This window comes from Apaloderma vittatum, unplaced genomic scaffold, assembly GCF_000703405.1.
Source record: "Apaloderma vittatum isolate BGI_N311 unplaced genomic scaffold, ASM70340v1 scaffold956, whole genome shotgun sequence".
In the NCBI taxonomy this organism is placed as follows: domain Eukaryota; kingdom Metazoa; phylum Chordata; class Aves; order Trogoniformes; family Trogonidae; genus Apaloderma; species Apaloderma vittatum.
The window spans coordinates 22,201-48,554 of NW_009720998.1; the positions used below are offsets into that span (position 1 = coordinate 22,201).

Sequence of the window (26,354 nt, forward strand, 5' to 3'; positions counted from 1 at the left end):
AGAGGCCCACAGTAATGCAGACCCTTCCAGCTAATTATGGCACACACTAATATAAATGAGAATTATTTCAGTGTCTGTTCTTTCCAGGAATATCTAGGCTGCCTGAAATAGTGCGGAAATAAGTAAGAGAAATTAATAGAAAAACAATTTGCTTGCTTGAGTCAATACTCTAAGAAAATCTTGGTTTTCATCAGTCTTTTTGTGGGGGTGATAGGATAAGGAAGCACACTACTGAAAATGTTTTATAGAATAGTTTGATCCTGAATTACTTTTTTTTTTTAGCTTTTTTTTTTCAGCTACGGGATGTCAGAGCAATCCATGTAGCAATTAGTCGTGTAACACCTGGGGTCAAATTCTAGACTGGATGCAGAGAAGGGGTGATCTTGAAGACAGGATTTGAATTGCTGTATTTGAGAGTTGAAGCAATGGGTTAGCAATCCATTAGGGTTGTGTAAATGACCATGTACAGGTGAATGTTAGCATCTTAGAGCATCTTTGCATGTAGCCGATTTGAGATTTCCTCTAGTACTTAGTGTTGGTAATGCTATTATATGAGGAAGATAGTGGAAGACTCATAAACCTTTTTGCACCTCCAGTCTGTGCAGCAATGTAAGTTTTTGTGGCTCTTGCTTCCAGAAAACAATCACTGGTCCTGGGTGTGAATTTTGTGCAGTGACTACCTGTAGCTGTTGCAGCATGAAACTTAGCATAACCTGCAAGCCTGCCTGAGAACCAGATTGTTGGGCAGAGAGACCCTTCTACTCTCTTTACGGTGGCCACGGTGGGCTTGCACACTTCGGCATCACCTCGTAGCTGCAATGGTGACTGCAGCGTCAACATACCCTCAGGCACACAGCCAAGCTAGAGCTCCATAGTGTCCAGAGACAAATCCCTCTCTGATGAAATCATCACATTAAAAAAAAAAAAAGTTGCCACTTTTTGCAGTGTTTGAAGAACTTGTCTGTCTCCTTGGACTGTTGTTAAGATAATGTACACGTGTGGCATCGTACAGACCTTGGCATTGGGAGGTGCTGGTGTCAATACTGGTGGACTTCCTGGCTCACCTCAAGTTCCAGCCAAACGCAGTGCTCACAGCAAGGAGATATGGCTGCTGGAATTCCAGTATGAAAACATCATTAGGGAGACCATAAACCTTCTACTTGCTGTGCAAAAAACAGAGAGATCATTCAAGTGCTCAGAAAATACATAAAAGTTATGTTAGGAAAAATTAATCTTTCAGCCCTACCGGGGATTTCAAGTTAACACAGATAAGCAGCTAATGCTGGGCTTTGTTCGATGTCATTTTAATCAGTGAGACCTTTATTACTGATCTAGTGTAAGAGCTGTTTTCATCTTTGTATACCAAATTCCCACTTGGTAAGGATGTCTTAAATACAAATGATTAAAGCTTCAGAAGTAGGACTTCGTAACGGGTGGGCTAATGGAGCCTTAGTTATAGCTCCCTGATTCTGCAAAGGGAGCTGGGAAAATATATTTGTCTAGTTTGATTAGACTCAGCTGTTATTGCTGTGTTTGGAAGATGACAACCCCAGCATGCCAGGATGACTGGGCAACATGCAGTGCCAAGGCTGCCGCAGTAAGAGTGCCTCTCCACCCAAAGCCTGGCCCAGCATCCCTCGAAACCAGCATGGAATCTGCCATCAGTTTACAAAAAAAAATGGTAGTTACAGAATGTAGATGTGGGCTACCCAATAGCTATGGTGCCAGAGAAGTCTCACAGCTCTGCTTGCTGTAGTAACATGGCCGGCACTTGTGGCCATCCATTTGCTAGAACAAAAAAAAAAAATTTAAAAATTTGGAATGTACTGCTCCTTCTTCCTACTCTTCTACTGTGACCTATTTCTTTACCCATCACAAAAGAACGTTGGTTCTTTTGTCAGGCCTTTGGATAAACCTATGAGTGTTGTCCCTCTACTACTGCTCCCCAAGTGAGTTCAGTAGCTCTGCTCCTGGTTTTGCATTCTGCAAGGCACAGGATCCTAAATATTTAGTGCCTGGAGGTATCCATAAGAGGAGAGGAAAACCAGACATGGGAAAATGAGGTATCGTACTGTTTTAAAGACAAGGTATTGATCTTTTTCAGGCCCTGATTTGGCAAGGCACCTATGCATGTGCTTCGCTTCAGGAGTAGCTTCATTGATTTCACTTTCCTGCCTGAGGTTACACTCATGATTAAGTCTTTTCCTGAATCGGTGGCGCTCAGATCCCACTTGCCTGATAGGGATCCTCTGGAGAAGGCTGCAGTGCCTGTGCGAGGGGGGTGTTCTCCTGGGTGTGTATGTGCTGCTGTTTGGATCCATGTTTGCTTGCATCTTCATGGTCTAATTGCTGCGTTGCCAGCATCCGTTAAGCTCTCCAAGCTAGGTGATAAATTGCTCAAATTAGGAGGTGTGAGAGCAAATTACTGCCAGATATTCCTCTGGTTTGTGCCTCTGCAGCACTGCAATGATACCAGCCCAGACCGTGAGTTCTGCAGACCTTTATGAATAGAAGTAAATAACAGCAATAGACAATCCAAATTAAAGTAATATGAAAGAATAACCTTGAAGACTAGATCCATCTCCTCTAGATGTAAATATCAAAACCAAGCTGAGTTATACCTGTAACTTCTTTATGATTCACTATCTTAGGACATTAGTGGCTATTTATCTACTCACATAGTAGTAACTGTAGATAGATCTCAGTTGGCCAGGACTCCCATTGTCAAGGCCATTGTACACATGGATTTCTATGGAAATTTTCTTTTTCCTGTGGAACGTTTTTATGTGAGTAATTCTCGGGTTTTTTAAATTTGTCCATGATTTCCAAGTACCTGACAATCCTGGATGTATCTCTTGATTTTATGTGGATATACGAGCATGTGTAACGGGTGCATCTCATCCAAGAAGCATCATGTGTTTTGCATGATGCTCTGCTCCTTTGCAGTAGATAAGAGTGCAATAAAAAAAAAAATATTTATTTGGCATACTACATGTGCACCAAACAACCATTGAGTACCTGAAGATTTTGCGGAGCCATCAAACTTTCTGCACGTTTGGTCAATGCATTCAGCAAGTCCATGAGATTCTTGCCTGCACAGATTTTTACTGTGTGTGCACGCATCGTAGGCAAAGCGTAGGCATTCTGCACGTCTACCACATGATGTATATGGGCGTATTTCAGCTGTGAATGGCAGCCCTGCTGTTACACAACATTTTATACAGTCCCAAAGCAATTGCTAAATGATTTGCAGTTTGAAAGGCAAGGTCTAAAAGGCAGATGAAATAGGAAAAGGAAAGAAGACTAATATTACAAAGGGGTCAGCAGCTGAACTGTTGTTTCAAAATTGTTCTACTTTGCTGTGCCTTCCAACATTACAAAGCCACAGTGGGATTCTTCTGATAGCTTTAATGGAAGTCACTTTGCATTATCCCATAGTCTTTAATCATGTCTATAACTCTTTTTTGTTCTGTAGTTTGTTCCATTATCATCAACAGAAAACAAAATTTATGCATGAGCATTACTCATACAAGAGAAAAAAAAAAGGGACTGAGCCTTTGAAATAGGTTTAAAAGTGCAAAGTTAGAGCTGGGCTGCTCTAACAAACAACCTCTGAAAGGTATAAAAATAAATCACATTCCCTAGCCAGTTCCACGTTTCTATGGACACAGAGTATAGAGATAAGAGGAGGCCAGAAGGCCACCGCTTGTTGTGCAATGGGTAACATCCATTAAGTGGCTAACGTGCAGAAAAGGGTGGCTTCTGGAACTTGCTGGGCATCAATGTCCTGCCTTCACCCTGCTCATCCGGTTGGTAACCCGAAGACTTACTAGCACTGGCTTGCCTTGAACTGGCCCCCTGCCCTGTGACCTGATACCCAGCTGAGTGACTGGTGGGGGAGTAAGCCAGAACTTCATCACGTGGTTGAATTTACTTCATTGTACAGATAGTGGCTCTGTTCCTATATGGGCTCCTGAATTAAATTTAAATAAGCCACCAAGCAAATAGTGAAGCCATTCATTGTTTTTTCAGCACTTACTATCTTTTTACTTCAGCAGCTGCATTTCTACTTCAGATAATACTGTCTTCCAAAGTAACGTTAACTATGTTGTCCAAGTATTAAATCTAAAGATTAGGTCTAACAGATTCAGGTGTGCAAACAAATAGATATTTTTATTGTGAAAAAAATTGTTGTTTAATAACTATCTAACAAGGGAAACATAATTGTAAAGAATCTTTTCCATCTCCCACACTAATTGAATGAACAGGATTCTTCTGCACTGCTTTGCAGACATAAGCTGTTATTGGATTAGTGCATTAACACTGGGTTGCTGTTTTACCTTTGCTCCACTCGGCAGAAGAGCTTTCAGGCTTTTGAACTAGAAAGTTTCAATTATATATCAAATATCTCAACAGGACAAGGGGTAATGGTTTTAAACTAAAAGAGAGTAGATTTAAACTAGATATGAGGAAATTTTTTACAATGGGGGGCTGAAACAGTGGAGCAGCTTGCCCGGAGAGGTGGTAGATGCCCCATCCCTGGAAACAGGGCTCTGAGCAACCTGATTTAGTTGAAGATGTCCCCATTCATTGCAAGAGACTAGATAACCTTTAAAGGTCCCTTCCAACTCACACCATTCTATGAATCTATGATTATCTTTGTCCTTGTAACTAAAGCTGTGTACATACAACACCTTGGGATTGATGATATTTTAACTACATGCATTTTCCTTTGGCTTGTTGATGAAGTACCTGCCAACCAAAAGTGGATAGGACTGGGAAGGAGCCTTCTTTTTAACAAGGATTCATTAATTCTTGCGTATAAAAAGTTCATAAATTCTATTTCTTGGTAGGATCATCAGGATATTCTTCCACACTTTTCTAAGAGGCTCAGGTCTGTGTTGAAAAGGTCAAGCAATGGCTACTTGAGCAGGTAAATTGTACAGATTTTTTTTTCATCATGTGTTGATTGGCTTTTCACATTTTTAGTTGCTATGGCATCTACTCAAAATAGGATTTTATTTTTTTTTAAACTGCAGTTGATTCTGTGTGATAAAGCTGTGGGGATCTTTATATTTGAAGACTAAACTGACATTTGGGGTTCTGGAGTTCTCACTGTGAAACAATTTTTTCATGTCAGTCCCCAAAACTCTTTATTCTCACTTAGGCCATTGTGGTATCTTGTGAGATTTAGAAACTGCAGTGTGAAATTTTTGCTGTGTTTTTTTTTCCTTAAGCTAGTGTCATTTGAAATAGAAATACTTCCAAAGCCATTGTATTTCTATTCAATGAACGCTGCTCCTGGTATCAGAGTAGCAATTTTAAGTAAGATAAGTGAAAAATTATGTGGTACGTATTACTTCAGTTTCTAGCAACTGCATAATTTTTTAAATAAAAAATATTCCCAAATATTTATTGGATCTCATTCCATGGTTGCACTGTGGAGTTGTATGGATGTGGGTTTTCACTAGAAAGGGAAAGGAAAGGGAAAAGGAGAGGAGAAATAAGAAAAACCTTTTTTAATTGATTGCTGTTTGAATGATGGAGACAAAGACTTATCCTAACCTCAGAGCTAGGTGCAGAGCTCTCTGAAGGGTGCAGAAGCTTTCTGTTGGCTCCGTGAGCCCATGGGAATAGCTGGAGGAACACACTGCTTGACTGAGCAGGTTCACAAATGGTAGATTAGGTAGCTTGGGGACCTGGAAAGCAGATGCCTGTCGAGTTTCTCGCACCCTGTAAGGCTCGCTGTGCTACACGACACTTCCCCTCCTCAGGACTGTCTCTATCACGTGTACCGAAGCATCGGAAGTCAGAAACAGGCTGTGTAACCTGGTGTGCATCCTTCTCATCTGCCCCGCTGCTCCAGTTAGCGTGGAGTGTCAAGTCTTGTGCACTGTCACTGTCAGAAGCAAAAAGCCCACAGGTGTTGTCCATTTTATTTTCAACAGACTCTATTCTTCTCCCACTGAAACCTTGCAGCAGTTTCCGGTGGTAAGGCCAGCACCTTAAAACTATAGGAAACAAACCCCATTGTTTGCAGTTTGGCGTGGCCTGCCTTGCTGCGTTGTAATGAGAGCTCTCTTTTCTGTTGACCTGATGGTCGTCCCACCAGAAACTAACGAGTTGGTGAGCTACCACTACATCACTAGGAAGAGGTGTCTTCAAATGTAAGTCCAAACATCTCCTTTCAAGTCTTTTGTAGAAGATGGTGTGTTTTCCACAGCACAGGGTTTACCTACAGAGCTTTCTTCATGTGCTGGCTGAGAGCTAGTTCATGTCAAATAGGCTCAGAATTCAGAGTGATGGAGATGCTATGTCAAAAGAAAAGAGAACACTGGAGAAACATCAATTTTCAGTCAGGGTTCTCCACTGAAAAAGGTGGATTAAAAATCTCTACCTAAGGACTGACTGAAAAGCTAATTGTACATGTTCTTTTTAAACTCTGAAGCAGCCCTTGCTTTCTGTATCGCTTCTGGCCACCTCCAATATAGCACTCGCTCTCGCAAAGAAGAGATGTATTCCTTGTTCCTATCTTCTTTAGAGCAGCTCAGAGGGTGAATGTGGTTTGTAACAGAATTCCTTGCAGTATACTTCAACGAGGATGTTCATGCATTTTTATCCAAACATGTTTCTGTTCTAGGCTGTTTCTGCTCAGTTCTGAATTGAAAGAATTAAAATTTATATGGGGTTCATGGAGGAGGGGAAGGATATGTGTGATTTTAGTTCTTTGCAGTATTACTGGATTAATTAATTTCTGTTTCAAATAGAATTATTTTTTTTTTTGTACTACAAATTTCTACCAAATGTTTTATTGCTAAAATAGTACAGGAGCACTTTGGAAGGATTTTAAATTTCTCCGTTGTTCCTTTGACTAACTATTGAGTTGGTCAAATGTTTTCAAAGGTCAATCTTTCGACAGAGTCGTGACATTTTAACTTTTGAGCAATTTTTTTCCAGCATCCACACGGGCTTACCTTTATAATCAGACAGGTGGACATTTATCTTGCATACTTAGGGCTTGTCATGATAAACTTCACAGGAGTTATGTTTTTCCCTCTGGGATGCAGCATGCTGAGAGAATTAACAGCACTTAATTCGTGGTCATCTTGGTCAAAAAAATCTATCTTTTTTATCTTCTGAAAATAGCCAAATACAAAAAAGCAACAGACAGTGGAACCAAGCAGATTAAATTTAAAAATAAATTCAGTTATCCAAGTTGTTCCAGTACTGGAAAGAGATTTTAGAAAACATTGCAGTTTTATTAAGCATATCTTTTAAGGATAGAAATATATAAAGCAAATGTGATCATTCCTATCAAACCATTATGTTTAGAAAGATTTTGTTAATGTTTGCAATGTCTTGAATGTAACAGCCAAGATCGTTTAACTGGAATTGTGGAAATATATCACTTTGCCCTTTAGTAGTGTACTCAGTAGGAGTTAATGCCCAGGGGGACTTACCATCTCTGTCAAGAGTACTTGTCTCAAATGAAAAAAAAAAATTAAAAATCAATTATCTAATTAATCCTAAACATTTCCTTGTTTGTCTTGGGAGGGACAATCAACAAAGAAAACCATCTCCATCTGGGACAGAGGGAGTAATGATGGTTTTCACAGCAAAGGAATACCTCTGCCTTTCACGGAAGCCACTGTCAGATTCCAGGCAGAAAGGAGGATCCCTCTGCTAGTTGAGGACAGAAATGTATTTGCAGAGCCCTGCGAGTTGCAGCAAGGCACAGGAACACCAAGCTTTTGTACAGGTGACAAGGGCACATGCTGCTTTTCAGAGAGTCAGAGGTTTGTTTTCTCCCCAAAGAGCTGTGCAGTGTGCTCGCCATTGCCAGCCGTGGAACTGATAGCGTTTCACTCGCCCCATCATGGCACACGTATTGTTTCTTCCACCTGTTGCACCCAGTCAGTAAACTCTGTGATGTCTGGCACTACCAGTGATACTGTAATTTTCACTTAAATCCTAAATAATAATCTGTTTGGCTGTTTGTGGAGCCTTTGTAGCATCCCTCAGCCTGTGCTGCGCTCTGTAAATGAATGCAACGCTTGAAACTACTGGCGATAAGCAGATGTTAGGTCACTACTCATCCCTCTGATTAAGGCAATTAGTGAGCTGCAGAAGATGATCAATCGGGGATTTTATCTATCTCGAAGCCGATGTCTGGTTGCCTGCACCCACAGATGCTCGTTATAGTCCAGTCCATAATTTCTCCCTTTCCTGCTCATCATTATTATTATCCAAAGTGCCGTTTTGCTTCTGTTAGCAAAACCAGAATCCCCCCTGCCCCAGTTTTAGCAGCTAATGTCCACAATAGGGGCAACTGATCCAGCACAGGAGTTAAATATAACTGTGTCTAGTGTAAGGAGAAGATTTAATGGGAAATGGTTGGCATTCTTTCTTCCTAAAGGCACGGGGAGGGGAGGAGAGGGAGAGAGACGTACACACACAGACACACACACGCATCCCACGGCGAGGGAAGAGGCAGAGAGCAGGCAAGGAAGAGAGGGAGCGAGGGCAGAGAGCGAGCAGTCCCCAAAGCAGCCCCGCGCCGCTGAGCTGGACTCTGCCAGGGCGCAGCCAGCATGGTGGTGCTCAGCCCGCTTGTCTGGGGATCTTACCTGCAGTTTCTCTTCTGCTTTGCTTTGTCTCAGACTGCATACGTTGACAATGTCTTCTCAGTTTCAGCAGGTAAATTGCTTTAAGTCTTGTTGCTTTTCCTTGCTTGGAGCTCTCTGTGCTCTGATTCTTGCACTTTCCGGTGATTGGGAACACAGGAGAAAAAAATAAATACTTCAAACTGCAGATCTTGGTGGAGGGTTTTTGCAATGCAGACCTGACCTGACACATGCCAGGACATTTTTTTGCTTGATTGGTTTTGCTTTTTGCTTCATAATATCTGGTTTTAAACCTCTCTCCTTCCCCGTGAGAAATAATAGACAAGATCCTCAGCTGCTCTAAAATGCTTTTTTTCCATTGACTTCTATGGTGCTGTGCTAATTCATAGATCTGGCCCAATTAGTATATTACTTGCATGTCTGCATGTTTCTTTCTATTTTGGATGAGCTTAGGTAGATTACAGCAAGGGAAAGAAAATGAATCTCAATGTATATCTGCTTCTATAAATAAAGCCCTGACCTCAATGAGCGCTGCCGGAGTCCGGCTGGATGTTAGCAGAATAAACATCAACTGGCTCTGGACATGACACTAACAAATACTCGGATGACTTACATAGCAAACAAGAGTCTGCTGCATGGAAAATCCCTGCTAGGCAAAGGCAAAACAAATTAGTTGTCAGCTGAGCCAGGGCACTGGAAATCCCACTTAATAGATTTTACAGTTTCATCAGCAAGACTTTCCTTTAGCCACGTTCCGTGCAAAGGAAGGGGAAAGTTGGTGAGAGCTCTGTCTCCGTCTCTCCTTTGAGGAACTTTCACCAACTTATGGCAAATTGCTGTCTCCCACCTTCTGTCATTCAGTATCTGTTGATAGAGATGCTTCTAACTAACATCCTGGATTCCTTCAGCGTCAGATTTGAGATGGTTCAACTGAGATCTGTAGGTCGAGGTCAGCTATACCTACAGGTCCTCCCCGTGACTTTCACATGAAGACAGCGATCAAGAGGCTGTACATTTTAAGACTATACATACAACCAACTTAAGGGATCAATCGAAAGATGCATGGCCGTTCTCTTTTTCTCTGATGTCTCTGGTGTGACCATACAGCCGGAGGGTTTACATTCAAGGCATTTACCAGAGAAGGGTGGTCAGGAAGGTAGCTTGTATGAGATGATTTCTGCACTAAGCAACAGTATGCATGGTGTTTTCCAGGGCTTTTTTAAAAAATTCTTCTAAATTGTACAGACCTAGTACACAATGTTTCATTCCCAATGGTCTGAATAGTCCATTCATTTAAAGATACTCAGGTTATGAGGGCTACAAAAGTAATACAAATATCCTTTGGGAAAAAGCATCATAGCATTTAATAATGCAACTACCGAAGTTCTGTAGTCATTTTAGAGAGCTTTTAAGATAACATCTTGAGAAGCTTAATGTTTGAAGAAGCACATCCTTTGAAAAACAATTTAATCCATTCTTTCAAACCTTTAGGTACTAATAATATTTTCTGCTAAGCTCTGTAGGATGCTAAAAAGCATTTACATTTATTATCATTTGTGTTCAATTGGATATGCTTTTTCCATTATACTGAGATTAGTTAATGCAGAGGTACAGGAATCATCATGATTTATTTTCTCTGGTATACTACTTTGCAATAACATGTAAGTTATTAGACCCCAAAATTGTTTTGAAGAACTTGCATTTATGTGAATCTTGTAAATGCCACCCAGACAAACAAGAATTTCACATTTCCATCGCCTTCATGGCCAGGCCATTCTCTTGTGGCACTAACTTGTGTGTTTAGAGAAGCCATTTAAACTATCTTCTTTCAAAAATAGCAATTCACCAAATAATTTTGCACTTAGAAGAGCAAAGACTTACCATCTCTCCTGAAAACATAGTAAAAGAGGCAAATATGAAGGAAAATGCCAGACTCTGCTCTTCACAGTAGTATATTTTCCACAGTGCAAGCCCAAGGTCTTGCCTGCAGGAGATTCTGGGGCAACCTGGGCCAAGACTTCTGCTGGCTGCAGCCCCTTCCTCCTCCATCCCTGCAGGCTGACACCTTCTGCTTTCAGGCTCAGAGAAGGTGTGAACCTGGTCAGGAAATCTGGTTCCCAATGTGGCAGTTTTGGGAGATTGCCACCCCTCACACTGCTCTGCGGGAAAGCACTGTGCCGAGCTCCTCTGGCCAAGCCACTGAAAATCACCTTTATACCCAGGTAGCTCTTAGCAAGGCTTCTGTCACAATTTTTTACTTGGTAGCACGTGGAAAAATTAACATCTGGCACCTGATTCAGTCATAATCCCACAGCCCTAGGGCTGGATTATGAGCCATACTTTGGGGAGCCGTTACATACCTGTGTGCTAGTATGACTCGCTAATCAGGGCTATTTAGTATGAAAAATGACATAGCAAAAAAACTCCTTTAGTGCTTTGGTTGCATCTGCATTTTAACAAACATCTCTTTTAAAAAAGAAAAAAAAATCTGTTTTCTGGTAGAAATCTCCCAGTGGGTAGATTTTCTGGTAGAAATCTCACAGTAGGTACAGAAAGTGAATTAATTCCATTTTATTTTAATTGTTTCTCGAATGTTCCATGACTGTGAGCTGAGTCAATTATTTGTATCTGGCACCAGGATGTAATTTCATATTTAAAGAATGGATTTCAGCACTGTACTTGCAAATTCTAAAACCAATCACATTTAACAGCAAGAATGTTCTAGGCAACAACTTGTCTTCCCTATAGTTGGGAAAATGCATTTGGGCATTTTCCAGGTGTGTCTGGAAAATTCTGGGCTAAAAGTACTTTTATTTCTGTCCTCACACATCTTTGCATAGCAACAGATCACAAATAAAAAGGTTTACAGGTAAAAAAGCAGTAACTAGAAAGCAGAGATAAACAACCAGTAGAAGGAAAAAGTGTTTGTGGAATAACTGAGGAAAGAAAAATAATCTGGATCTTTGTCTGTTTTGCTGCCAACTCCACCTTATAGTCCCATCAGCCTCAACCAGCAGCACATCCTTATTTCTGGAAGTATTTTGAATGACTTGTCAGCTCCAAAGAGTTGAGTCTCCTGGTGCTGACGTGTTTCTAGAGGAAATGCTTCAGGGAGTAATATTACAACACAAGCATGTGGCTGTCGTTCCATGTGACAGTAAAGACCCCAGGGATGGGTAGCTCACCTCTCCTGGAGATGGTGAGTATTTTTAAGGGGATAACCTGTCATATCCTGCTCTTAAGACACCATGTTTGTGGTGTCTTTATTACCATTTTTTCAGAGATCTGCTCTACTGAGGTTCCTGCACCATGCGCTTGAGGAGGGTATTTGGGTGCCTCTCCTGTTGTGCTCACATAATGCAAACTAGGTGTGAATTTTATATTCATTTTTAGTAGGATTTTGTGGACCAGTAAAAACCAGCCTGGAGAGAAAACTGACTTCCAAGTCCCATAATAGAAAGACTCTCCCCCTCCTTTCTTCTTCTCCCCTCTTTTGCTCATCCAGGCTAAACGTTTCTGAGATTCTAAAGGGAAATGGGAAAGTATTTAAATTGCCAGCAGCAGCTGGAAATGAACAGTATCTCCATGCTTCTTCTGATCCAAAATGCCTTTTATACATACCACAAATGTATCCCTTGATTGAGTTTTCTCCTGCGATCAATATTGACATACAGCCTGTGAAATGTAATGGTACCATCTGAGCACTGTTGGTAGTATTTCTCATGTTTTCTTTGCCTGTTTTCCCATTATTTTCCCAAAGAAAAGGAATGTCATGCCTCACTGGGTGCACAGCCTCGTTGAACTGGGAAGGTGAAAACACAATCGGGAGAGAGGAAACACAAAATCAAGTGGTCTTCCCTGACATCTGAGGGAGTTGGGGCCCTGACTGCCTTTCTGTAAAAGGAATATCCAACCCCATCGTTAGGTTGGCTTGGTTTTTTTTCCTCTGAAGAAACCACCTGAAAGAACCCTAAATACTGTCAAAATAGACAGCAGAGACATCAGATGGCAATTTCGGGGGTTTAAGGGAGAGTAATTGTAAATATTTATTTATGTAAAATCACAAGGGAAAGAATTACCAGAGTGCTTGCAGGAGCAAGACAGACATGGAAGGAGTTTAAATCAGACCAACAGTAAAAGCTGGAAGACTCTCAAAGGCAGCAGCCAGATCCTACTGAGAAAACAGCCCAAAGGGGGACTAGCAAGCAGAGGTGAATCTTTGAGGGGCAAAATCATCAGTCCACGGCAGGAAGCCAGACTCTGCTCTGGAAAGTGAGCATGGACCCAGGAGGTTTCCAGTGTCATGATGCTGTCAGTCAAGGGGCTTCTTGTGGAACATATGTGAGCAGGAAAGCTCAGGTTAGGTTAAAAATCCCGATGGAAATGAGTCACTGGCAAAGACTACAGCTTCATTAGGAGATGGAAAGCAAAGTATCATTGGCCATAAGAGAAGGCAGTCACCTGGCTATGGATCTGGCTAGGCAAAGGGCTTGGGGCTGGACTCACCTTGGCATTTAAAAGCTTTCTGTCTTGTTTGTGACTCACAGAAGCCTGAAAGGGAGGCAACAGATTCTTTCGATAGAATGTCTCTTCACCTTGAGAGAAAAAACACAAAACACCTTAGGGTTGGCCATTTGCACTTAGCCCAGTTGAGTTGCTAGAAAGACAAGCCAAAAGAAAGGTTCTATAGAGGTTACCCTTCTAAACTGATAAAGCAGTTCCTGAGGAGCCTCTGGGGAAGGTCTTGGACTGGGAGCAAAATAACAATCTAGTGTGGTGTGGTTAGTGTTGCTTTAAGTAAATGGGTCTTTAAAATAAATACAGTTAGATTAAAGAATCAGATGATTTGACTTCATTTGTAGTTTCTCCCCTGGTAGCTACATCTGTGAGAACACCAAATTGGGTTTCCTTATCAGGTCAATGTGGATAATATTCAGGCATGAAATTGCCTGAGGACTCATAGACCCTTCTCTGCTGGTGTATGGTTCAAAGCCTGCGCTGAGACAGGTGAGAGCAGAGCAGCCACGCTCGTGCGCAGCCTGTCCACAACTTCGTGCCTGCACTCAGCTTCATGCACCTGGCCTGTAGCCTGCCCTGCAGGAAGGGCAAGGGGGAGACCGATACAAGCTAAACTAGCAAAGGACCCCTAGGAGGTCCTGTCAAATTAGCAGTAGACCAACCAAGAGAAGCCTGCTTCTGATTGAGGGAGAAGGAAAGGACATCAGGGGCAGTTCAGGTGGCTGTGGCCTTTGCCTTGCAGCAGTAAGTAAAAATCAGAAGAGGACACGACCACTAGTGGAAAGTGGCAGCTAATTGCCACAAGGCATCTTAAGTACAGCTCTGGGTCTGCAGAAGGAGAAAAGGACTTCTTGTGGCATTACTGGATGACAAGGCACTGGACTCGTCAGAAAAGGTCGAGTGACTATAATGCACATGAAGAGAGAGATTCCAGTGAAATGCTGCTTAAGGTGATTATCAGGAACTTTCATTTGCTCAAGAAACACGTCAAAGGAGTATTTGGTCCCCTCTGTGTTTCCGTGTTCCCCTGATTTAATATAAAGGCTGGCTCATTTGGCTTGATGTGGTGAGCTGAGCGGGAGGCAGAGGCATGCTGAAATACAGAAATAAGGTTTGATACCTGGACTCCTGAAGTGCAGGAACCTGCAACTGCCCCGGTGGACAGTTCAGATTTTTTTTCTGAGGCACGGCTCATGTTACAAGTAAGGCAAGTGTCCAACTTCAGGCTGTGGAAGCACCTTCGGAGACGCAGTCCAAGCAAAGCCAGTATTTTCAGGTAACTGTTTTGTGGTGAGCAAGTGACCCTGCTGCTAGGGACAGGGGTCAGGACAGGAGCTGAGGCAGTTCTTGCTTGGCTTTCCAGTGAAGGAAGTAGTAACAAAGCTGAAGGTTCTTCTGTAACCTGTGAAAGTTTCTGACAGGCAGCAACCAGTCCAAAAGGGAACCTCAGCTGAAAGTCATACTGCAGCTGCCGTGGATGTCCCAAATGGTTCAAGCAAGCTTGTCCATGCTGTATTGTTGCTGTGGTTCAGCACAGTACCATCTGTATTCCACAGGTATTGGACATGTTGGTGAGTACTAGATTTTTTACTGTGACTAGACTGGGATGTGGTGGCTTAAAGTCCAGCACAGTAATGCAAGCTGCTAAAAATCGTGTGTTTCCAGTGAAAGTATGGGAACTCCACTGACAAGCAGTCCAAAGTGCCGTAATATCAGCTTATTCCCTATGTATTTGTACTCAGTGCTTGTAGGTCTCTGCTCCTATTGCAGACAGTTTATTTGTGGGTTTGTCAATATTATCAAATCCCTGCACAGGGAGAAAACAGCCTGCACTTTGCATTTTAGCCTCCTCCCTTTTTAAAGCCTGTTCATACTGGACACAGAGGCTTCCCATGGATAAGCTGTATTGGCACAGGAGTACGAGCAGCATGACTGCAGCAGGAGAAACTGCTATTCCTGCTTAAAACTATGGAAAAAATATCATTTGGATTTATAGAGAAGGAAGGTTTTTGTCAGAATAGGTCACGCACCCCTGCAGTCTTTAACTCTTGGTGTTAGGATACTCTGTGATTGCAAAATCAGGGGACACATTCAGCTATAATGCAACCTAAGACTCATCCAAGATACATTCAGGAGATCTATTTCATGTTGTAGCTTCGTGGGCAGAAGATAACTGGGAAAGCCCATCAGTTACAGGGGTTGTTCTTTGAGGAAGACCAGAAATAAGAGAAAGAGAAAGAGAAAAAAAAAAACAACAGGAGTAGGCAGACCCCAACCTAGAAGTTCTATTCCTTCCTTTTTCCACTCCAAGGAATCACTACTTTAATGAAAAAGACACTGAGGGGATACTTTCTGTAGTGACATGGTGAAAGGGCGTTTGAGTTGAGAAGATGGATATAGGAAGAATGCAGAAGAGGACTGAGACAGTGAGTGAAAAAGAAAAGCTGTTAACCATTTTTCCCAGAATGAGCAAGCATGTATGTATCAATGCATGTGCCTGGGGAATGCACCCAAGTAAAGGAGATGCTTTGTGTAAAGAAGGGAATGCTACAATTTCAGTTTTCTTCTACCCAGGGAAAAGTCTTGATGGATTTCTATTTACTTTTTTTTAGCTTCTTGGAACTACAAAGGTAATGGCTTTTTACAATACCACGTCAATACAGATGGGTTTTTTTGGAAGGCAGGAGAATAAAGTCAGCTGTGCCTTGAATCTGCTGCAGCGAAGGAGTCATGAGGAATTAATTTAGTCTGCGGTAGCAAAGTTTCAAAGAGGAATTTGAAGGCATTTCTCTGAAATCTTTCTGAGCATACAGCAGCACCCACAGTCTTCACAGGGATTGTCTGGGATTGTCTGAGCATACAGTGGAGCAACATCAAAGTCAAGCACACTTTTGATCCATGCCAGCACTGACAGATTATGATCTTGCAGTTGTGGAAGGATGGCACTGGTGTCTCTCAGCTCCTAATCTCACAGATAAAGTAGGAGAGGGCTGTGTGGCAGTGAGCAGCATGCAAAAGTCTTTCAGGGCTGACACAGCAGCAGTCTTGCATTAATTAATTAATTAATTAATCTTTAGGGTTTCAGGCTCTTCTCTGGGTTGTACTAAGTTCTCAGGCTTTAACACTCAGAGTATTTCTAATATTGTTCTGGTGTCACAAGAAGTTGAGTTTTATAATCCAGTTCATAAACTGACTGAGATGAGATTCTGTAATTTACCAGACTGTAACTCTGTTTCTGGTATTGTAATTGAGTCATCCATGGCTTTGGGGCACTTGCTTAACTTCTCTGTGCCTCAGTTTCTCATGCACTGAAGAGGAACACATAAGAGTGGTCACCATAATTTAGCAGCATCTAGAGCTCTGGACCTCTGTAATGGAATATAATAGAAGGAAAATAGCACAAAATAACCCTGTTGTGGTTATTGGGATTTAGATGTTACGGGTTTATTTTACAAACCCACTGAAGTGTTTACCCTTCAGATTTTATTGGGATTTTCATGTTCTTGTGAAACCGGAGTGCAGAGCCAAGCCAAGGAAATGCTCTTCTCTTTGTACTGATCTCAGAATTTTTCCTTCGTAGCCAGTCTGAGAGAACAGTATATAATCTTTTGGCATATGTGTTGACTTCATGCATGCATATGCACAGTTTAATGTCTGCACTGTTCGTAATTAGGGACTGAAAGGCCTTTCGCTTGCTTAGAAACCTCAGAGGCTCCTTTGCTTTTCTGCATCTTGACATTTTTGCGGTGTTTTCTAATGCTGACCTGCAAAAACGTAGCTGCCTATTGCTCACCAGCCGGGCTGCCAGGGACTCACCTGGGGCCCCGGTGCAGGGAAATGCTGGAGGACGTGGGCTGAATATTAGGTGGGCACGGAGGACAGAGCGTCCTTGCTCTGCCGGCCGGCTGAACACTGAGATCCGCCGGCTATGCATCGTGCCAGTGTTCATGCTATTGTCAAGCTTCTTGAATGTTGACTGATTTTAAATACTTTTGTTTATTTATTTATTTAGTCATTCATTTATGCTGACTGCATCTGAGTGTGTGCCAGCTGATAAAGTACGCGTTACTGCTGTAACAGCCCTTAGCCACTTTGGGGATTAAAACCAGAGCATTTCCAAATTTTTATGAGTTTTTCTTGGCTGAAAGGAAATGTCCAGGGTTTCAGCTGGATTTTTTTCATTTTCTGTCAGAAGGATGGGGAATTAATTTCTGATCAGGCTTTGTTCTGTTCCTTAAAGACTCTGAAGCCCCATTTCAAGCAAGAGAAAACCAGAAGCAGGGGAGGGCTGCAGCCCCTCATCTCATCCTGTAACTTCCACAGGAGTTGCGTGGGTCACCACCTCCTTCACACAGACACCATTATCTAAGCTATAGGGCTGGATATATTTCTTTGATTTAAAGGAAAATGTGTATTTAGGCCATCAACTATATATCTAATTTCAAAAGAATACCGAGAGATCATAGAACAGAATCATAGAATGTGTTGGGTTGGAAGGGACCTCCAAAGGTCATCTATTCCAGCCCCCTGCAGTGAGCAGGGACATCTTCAACTAGATCAGGTTGGTTTGCACAGAGCCACATCAAGCCTGACCTTGAACATCTCCAGGGATGGAGCTTCCACCACCTCTCTGGGCAACCTGTGCCAGTGTTTCACCACCCTCATTGTAAAGAACTTCTTCCTAATATCTAATCTAAATCTGCCCTGCTCCATTTTTAAACCATTGCCCCTTGTCCTATCAATACGGTCCCTTGTAAACAGTCCCTCTTCAGCTTTCCTGTGGCCCCCTTCAGGTACTGGAAGGCCACTAGAAGGTCTCCCCCGAGATTTCTCTTCTCTAGGCTGAACAACCCCAACTCACTCTGCCAGTTAGACTGTCCTATCCACCTCCAGCCACGAGCTGTATTCCAGCTCTGCTTATATATTCTTAAGAAACATTTTGGGGTCATAAAACTTCATAAAATACAATTTAAGGAAGTATACACTGTTAATGGTGACACATTTGGGGTTTTAAAGGAGAGCTTAATATCTGCATCTGCTCTGAAAATAAAAGATTTTGGCCTGTATGGGTCTCAAAAGGCACCTTTGATGAGTTCCTAAACTTTCCTAACCTATAGGGAAGAAGTGCCTTAGTCACATTGCAAGAGGTGTACAGCACAGTACTGGGTGGCTGCGGGCCCTGATGTGCTGCTCTCCTTGCAAGAAGGGTAAGAGGACCCTGAATGAATGGCAACAAAGCAGATGAAAGTCTCAGTTTCAGCTGGAGAAGCCCACATTCATCAACTGAGTAGCCTGCTCAGCTCGCTTATTAATTCCGAGCACCGTCCAAGTGGGAGAAGCACCTGTGATGGGGGGTCAGCCATGAGAGATCTCTATCTGGCAGAGTCCTGCCCGTCAGAAGCTGGGCAGGCCACCAGCCCTCCTCTCGGGGTGACAAGCCTTTGGAGAGCAGCTCGCCTTCTCCTCAGGGCTTGCTGGGTGAACGTGGTCACAAATAGGAAGGGAAACACATGTTAAGATCTTTCCTTTCTTGACCTTTCCTTCTGACAATTGGCCTACAGCTTTGTGATTTTAGGCTAAAAGTTATTTTCATGGTTTACCTGTGATTTTTTTTCAATGAAACCCCGTAATTCTAACTTGAACCCAGAACAGCACTTCTCTGGTACTTCAGTTGCAGCTGAGGGCATTCACAGGATTGAAGGTTGGCACTAGGAAGGCTCGGAGCCCTCACGTGAGCTCTGCTCCAGGGCACTCAGCCTGGGTGAAGGCCTGTCTCTGACTCTGTGTTGGACTGTGTTGGATAAGAGTCCCCAGATTCTAGCTACAGCTGGAACCAAGCTGTCTGCAGGAACAAACCAAAACTTTGCAACAGCTTATCTAAAATATGTTATTTTCCAAAGCAATCAATTCCGGTATATGCACAGATTTATACAGTCACTTCCTTGCACTAGATTAACGTACAGCCTGGGCCATAAAAATAATTTGGGTTTGAAGATGGTGAAGACTTTCTATTTTTAAACTATTATATTTTTTATGTTCTCTGAAAACAACTGCCACTTAGGCAAGTCCTAGAAGGAGTTGTTCATTTTGTCATTCTTCTCTTATTGAATAAATTCCTCGGTATGGAAGCCGTTGAAAGAGCAGTCTCCACACAAGATGTGTAAATGCAGGCTCTGTGTAGGCAGGGTCTTAATATTTCACAGAAAATGATGACAGTCCTATTCTTGGGCTGAGATTTTTTCCACTGGTGGGGACTGGAGTATCCTGAAGCTGTGTTTAGCAAACAAAGCTAACCTGGAACCTAAAAATATACATTGCAGTTGTGGAGAGCCTGTAAGCCTGTCCCAGTAACCCTTTTATGGTATAAAACGAGCTGATACTCTAATGGTTGTACATCTCAGACGTATCGCAGTAACAAAATCCATACCAATGACATGCGGTGCTTATTGGAAGATCAGATTATAGCTGTCATACCTGTAGCCACTCTGTGACTCACTCCATTTTTTTTTGCTCCCTCTGCTGTCGTATCACCTGTCATACCTGAGTGTGGGACGTTCTTGGGTCCAGGACCAGCTTTTTCTTAAATATTTGCTTTACAAATACACTTTTTAGAACATAGTCATGGGTATTGATGGCCTCCCTGAAATACTAACTGCCCACATCATTATGTCATTGATATACCCTATATAACTGTAACAGCAATTAGTTGCCTCTTTTTCTTGTTTCCGCACTGAGTACATGCAATCGCAGTCTATATCAACAAACCTAAATTGGGTTTCAGCTTAACCTGTGGTAGGGTAGTGTTAGAATAAGACTACAAGGACTGAAAGCAGTGCCTTGGTATGGTATTTTTTCACAATAAAACCTGTCCCACAGAATTTCAGGCTTTGTTGCTAAAAAAAGAGAATTCAAATATTTTATAACCCATGACTTACTTTAATCATGAGGACATATTTAAGCTACAGATGTGCATCTATAGTTTATTTTGTCTTTGCAAAATATTTAAAGAACAAGGCTTTTTTTTTTTTTAAGTAGCAATACAACTGCAGTAGTACAAATCTTTTTCTATGGTGCCTACTTTAGTGATCTCTTAGCAGCTAAGCTACATCAGGCCAGCTTTGATATACTTATTCTTGTTGAATTATAATAATCCTATTGAAATTTCCTAATTAAAATTTAGCTAGATCATAGAATAAAGTAAAACTAAGGCAGAGTGATGTTGTTGGAATGTGGTCTAAAATGAAATATTAATCACGTTTTATACCCTGTTAAATTACTGTCTATTGCTTTAGTAATAATGCAATTTAGTCATGATGTAATGTGTTCAAATACAATCTTGAAATTAAAACAACCACAGAAGTATGTGTCATAAAAACTGAACACTTTAATTACAGCTGTGTAAATGTGACCTTTTCAGATTTTAATTGACGCATCTCTTACAAGTATGATCAAAAATAGTGTTTTGATGGAGAAAAAAAAATCTGGATAATATAAACTACCCTGAATTCTGCTGAATCAGACTCCTCTGGGCAGCTGCTTTCTGTTCATCGGGACTGAGAAAATGCCATCCCCATTAACATGGGATGATGGAGCCAATATAATGTATTTTCTGAGACATTTGAAAAACTGGAAGTATCTCTGTACCTTAGAAAATTTGCCTTACCTTAAGATGTGACTAATATCGAGCCTGCGATTGATTTGCACACAAATCTAGGAATTTTGTCAGGTTTGACTTCCTGCAAACTTAATTTAGAGGTTTTCTATTAATACCAGATACTTCACCCTGGGCTTTTCTTCCTACCAAATCTGGCTCCTTGCCATCCTTCAGTTCACAGACAACCGTTCCAGCTGCCACCAGCCAGAGGAAGAAACCAGCAGATGTAGATAAATGTTTGCTGTCCTTGGCAAAATCTTTGCAGAAGGGCCTCACCCTGCCTAGAGATGTATTTCCCAGGGAAATTTTTTGGGGAAAAAAAGCCAACCAAAACCAAACCCACAGTATAAATGCATCATCTTCAGATCCTTTCTTTGTGAATCTTTAGTCACGGCTTTTTATATTGTTGCTGGATGTTTACCTCTTAGAAAAGGTTAAATACATTGCCGAACACAACTGAGATCCTGCCTTATCAGTCAGTCAGCTAAATCAGGGGTGCAGAGTATTTGTTCTCAAGGATGATGAACAAATCAGAAATAAGGCAGCCTAGTTTCAGACCCAGGGGAAATAAAATCAAATGTGCTGTGGAATAGCTTCCCGCTTAGTTGGCACAGACTGGGTGCAGGAGGAAGGTTGGTGGCAGCAGCAGGAAGTGCCTGCTGGTGGCACATGGGCTGTAACAGGAACCAGAAGATGTTATTTCTAGTACACTTTTGGAACAGGAGGGAGAGAAAACAGGAAATATTTCTATTTTCTAATGTTGCCTATTTGAAATTTTTCAAAATCTGCCTGTGTCATAGATACACTAAGAGCTTAAAACTTTGTGTAGCCTTCAGCACATGAAGGAACATCTAGACTTAAGGGACCACCCGGCTTCATAAAGCCCTGCTTGGAGTGTTACTACCAATGCAAACAGGATGTAGGAAAATCCTGTGGAACGGAAAGTTCTCTTATTCTGTTAGAAATGTTGGTGGTGCTCAAGACAACAGACAAGTGTTTGTATTGAACAGATCTCCCTTGTTTGGAACAGAAGAACCAGCTCAACCACAGAGCGTGCTGCCTGCTCGGCCCTCCTCCACCGCCCCCGTTCCCACCGCCGCACTTCAGGCATGGCTGGAGCACTGTAAGTGTGGCCCAGGAGCCTTTCTCTTCTTTTTACATGACTTTTTATGTATGAAACAGACTGAAGCAGCCTCTCAGGCACTGCATCATAGCATTGCTCAGCAAACCCGTCTGGCCGTGTTGAGATGGCTCTGTTAGGGCAGTCATTCCACATCTCAGACTGGGGCTTGAGGTAAATCTCAAATAGATCAGAGAATGAAATGAGGCTGGGTTTGTTCAGGCAGTTAATTCAATTAATTAAAATACTCTCCTTACTCTGTTTTGGGTACTTTCCTAGAATAAGGCAAGCTGGAACTAAAGGAAGCAGCAATCAAGAAAGGACAAAAAGGCAATTTTCCACTCTGCACGATGATTTCAGAGTATATATCCTGTTTTGCACCATATTTGCCTTACCCAGTAGGTGAAATGAAGATCCCGAAATTCTCCTATGGATTCTACTCCCACCATTTCGTTTTGCAGAAAGATAAATGTGTGTGTTTGAGTTGCTGGTATGGAGATTTCACTCACCTGCCTATGCACATAACTGCTTTATATGCTATGTGTCCATACACGTATGTTAACATACAGGATACAATGGGTATATGATATAGCAGTTTGCCCAATTAGTTGTATTGCCAAGGTCTGTTAAGTCCAATGTGTTTTCCATCCCAACATTAAGAATTTTTCTTCCTCCTTTGTAATTCCTCTTTCTTATTTCTACTATTCATTTACCATATACAAATGCTGCCATCACTGCTAGTGCTATGTAAATAAAGATGAGTAAGAATTCTGTCAAGATCTAACCCAAGAAAAACTACGGTGTAAAATCCTTTGTTGTCGTCAGAGAAATCAAGATTGAACTTAGGGTGCCCAAAATGTAGTTGCCTTGCCCTTCCCCATCCCCTCTCCAGCCTGTGCCTTAATTTCCACAGAAAGGAGACCCAGAGGCAAGATCTCCTTAGGAATGTGGTGCACTGCTTTAGTGAGCATGAGCTTGGGATCAGGGTCCCGGAGATTCCCCCAAGCAGCCCAGAGAGTAATCGGAATGTAAAATCACCCTTCCCACCATCTCCCTCCAAAAACTTGCAAAATGCAACTAAGTAGTTACTAAGAGGGTGGGATCCATGTGAATTCACTATGAGCAGTTTGTGTTTTGGAGTCTCTAGTTGGAGCTTTTCTGGGTAATGGCTTTTCACTCAGAAGCTGAAGATCAGTTACGGTAACCCAGTGTTTCTGGCTGGCTATTCATCTGCATTTCCCGGGGAGATCACTTTTGTCACAGGACATAAATAAGGCAGTTTACTCAAGCCTAATTTTGATGTCAAACATTAGACAGTCATTGATCATTAAAGGTATTGGCTCCGGTCTGCAGGGAATGCCTACGGGTTAGTATCTTCTGGAGCCAAGTTCACGATGCCTAGAGCCTTGCTGAGCGCAGTCTCTATTATTAGAGCAAAGATGCTATTTTTGGAGAGGAGCTGCTACTTGTGAAGTGGGACGGGGGGAGCCGGGTCAGGTCTAAGAATAGGCCAGGGTCCCACGCTGGCTCGGAGGGGCGTGCGGCAGCCCCGCTGCAACGTGCCTCTGAGAGAAGGAGGAGGAGGAGGAAGTGTGGGGCAGGACACTGTGCTGCAGTACTGATGTTCAGGCATCCATGAAGATAACTTTGTGACAAACCCAGGGCTTCTCCCTGAGGGAGCAAGACTCTCTTGAGGCTGAGGCATTTGTTGGCTGGGTTTTTATGCATTTCTCTGACTACGTGCTCACTCATATGCTTTATGTTACACAGAAGCTGCCTGCCCCAGATATGAAGGAGCTGTGTCGGGAGCTCCAGATCATAGAGGCTTCCTCTCTGCCCAAATCATGCTGCCCTGCAGGGCCTCCTGGCCCCCAGGTGAGTGATGCAGTTGTAATTAAACCATGTTGTTTTCTCACTGGCTCCAAAGTCTTTACGAAGCTGTAAAACATCTGCAAATGCTTTTACCAATTAATAAGCATACCAAGCTCTGGCTTAATTTCATTTTGATATGACTGGGCATAAATCATGTAGACTTTTTGCTCTATGTTCTCATCCCTGCCTTGCATACTCCAGTCAGTTTCAAGTTCACCCTTCATTTTTGTGGACTTCTGCAGTGGGTAGCATCCATCAAAAATCCAGGAGACACCACCATTTTCAGAGGTTCTTTGGTAGGGTTTTGTTTTGTTTTGTTTTGTTTTGTTTCCTTCAGACTGTGTTGTGCTTTATGTGAGGGAAAGTGCCCGTAGTGTGAAAGCACAAGAGTGCAATGAACTTCAATGTTAGTGGCTTCCACCCTTGAGAAGGCCTACAGGAAATCATCCTGGAGGGCAGTGAGATGGAATTCAGGAGATGTGGGATCTCCTAGCTTGAGCTGCAACAATCTCTGTCTCTGACTTGCTGGGTAGCCTTTGGCCAGTGTTTTTGACCTCCCATTTCATTTTGTACAGTTTGTACGTTCAGAAATCTTCTGAGGGAGGTCAGATATCTGAAGGAGGTCAGATATCTGAGGAAAAGGTCCACCTCTTTGAGCAAGGTTTTTTGAATATCTCCACAGTGTGAAGATCACCCACCTGCCTTTCCATTCCAGTTCATTCCCTCCAAAGAAAAATTAAAGTTTTCATGGAGAGGTCCTTCGAGTTTCTCCCGGTCCTAATCCATGTGCTGTGCCTGGTGCTTGCTTTGGGACAATGACCTTCCTCAGCATTTCTGGGTGCCAGTTTTCTTGCAACACAGCTAATAGCAAGGATGACGTGGGACCTTTGCTGCAGCAAAGCTGTGACTGAGGCTTTGGCTGCCTGAGAAGTTAACAAGCACCCAAACACTATTTTAAAAGTATGGACAGTGCATCACAGTAAATGTTCCTTTATGTGGCAAAAAGTTTAGCTTTTATTGTTAAGAAGTCAATACTTCAGAAGGTATTTGTAAATAATCTGAAAGCTGCAACATGAAAACCGCAAAGTCTTGGTTTATGAACCTTGACTTTTTTGATCTGCCATTTCATCTTTGCTGAGATGCAGAACGAGGCAGGTTCATTTAGCACGTGAATGATGAGGTGCGGAGAGAAGCAATGTCCTGTACTGAGAAAATCTTCTCTGCATTATGAAACATCCCTGCAGTGTCATTGGCCGTGATCCAGAGTTGTGGTACCTGTGGAAGAAGCAGTTGTTATTTCAATCTTTGCTAGACTGTCTTTTTTTTGAACAAAAATCTCTTAATACTCTCTCTGACTCGAATTGTAAGAACTGTAATATTACTTCTATTGTTCTGCAGGGTCTAATGTTGTAAATAATATTTATCTTGCAACCAAACAAGCTGTAATCCCTCCAAGAACATTTTTAAATAGAGCAGGCTGGCAAATTTTATCACAACAGCATACAGTAGGGTGGGTATAACATGGCTTTGGAATTTTTAATTATAAATTACGAGACTGTGTCTTGTAACGGGACAATATTAGAGGTGGCAGTTCTCTAGACAATATTTTCAATGGCAATGGTCACCTGGAAAGAAATGCTACGATTACAAAAAAAAAATCTAAGAAGTAATTTTGAATTATTTTCTGCTGTAGCTTGCTTGGCTTTCAAAGCCGTTGTAAAAGTTTTCATACTGTTGACTCAGAGCTGAATTTTAACAATTTTTTGTAAGAACAGTTACGTTGGTAATGATATAACTCAGCATATAATTCCTCCCATGTGTAACCTAAGGTAAAACGAAAAAAATAAGATGAAATTTGGCTCTGATTCTAACAGAGTGCGTTCTGATTTATACTGCTAAAAACCTAAAGTAGCTCTACAGACCAAAATAGTTGAAGTAATTTGCATTTGAGGGTGCTCTTTGCTCCTTTTCACATACAATTTGCATCATGTTTTGGATAGTTTAAGACAACCTCAATCCAAACCTGGAGCAAGTGATTTGTACAGTAAATCTAATGGTCCTCATGGGATTCTTTTCCTTAGTCATTTCCTTAGTGAACTGAAGCACACTAGAAACAAAACTGGGTTTCTGATTTTCTTCTGAGATGGACTTCAAGGTTCTCCCTAGATTAAAAAGTCTTCTGAGAGGAGAATCATCTTCATTTGAGACACACAGATATCTTCAGGATTGACAGATGATGGCAGTCCTCCATGTCCATACCACACTGCAGAGCCCATCTCGCATGTTTTATGTCACTTCCCTGAACATCCCTCTGGCTGACCTCCTTTGCCAACTGACACACTGCCTCTGTGTCCTCATTGTCAATAAATTTTCAGAAGTGCAATAACTTCTCATCTTTCCTTTGCCCCAGGTCTCTTTTCTTTCTGGTTTTCCTCATCTAGAAGGTGCTGCTGCAATTCCCTTGTCAGTCCAGCTCCCCATCCTGACGTTCAGCAGTGGCACAGACCTGGCATTTAGAGGCTGCGTTGAAACACCACATCCAACACCCCAGCTTTGTGGGTTCACG

At 42.1% G+C, this 26,354-nt stretch overlaps 1 protein-coding gene across 1 annotated transcript in view; it reads left to right on the forward strand.

Moving 5' to 3' along the window:
* The window catches only part of COLQ (collagen-like tail subunit (single strand of homotrimer) of asymmetric acetylcholinesterase), a 50,894-nt gene that overhangs the window by 2,196 nt on the left and 22,344 nt on the right, over window positions 1-26,354 (forward strand). The window contains exons 3-4 of the mRNA XM_009871181.1: window positions 21,807-21,919; window positions 23,690-23,791. Of these exons, the coding sequence (XP_009869483.1) occupies window positions 21,807-21,919; window positions 23,690-23,791 (215 nt within the window). The remainder of the gene's footprint in view (window positions 1-21,806; window positions 21,920-23,689; window positions 23,792-26,354) is intronic.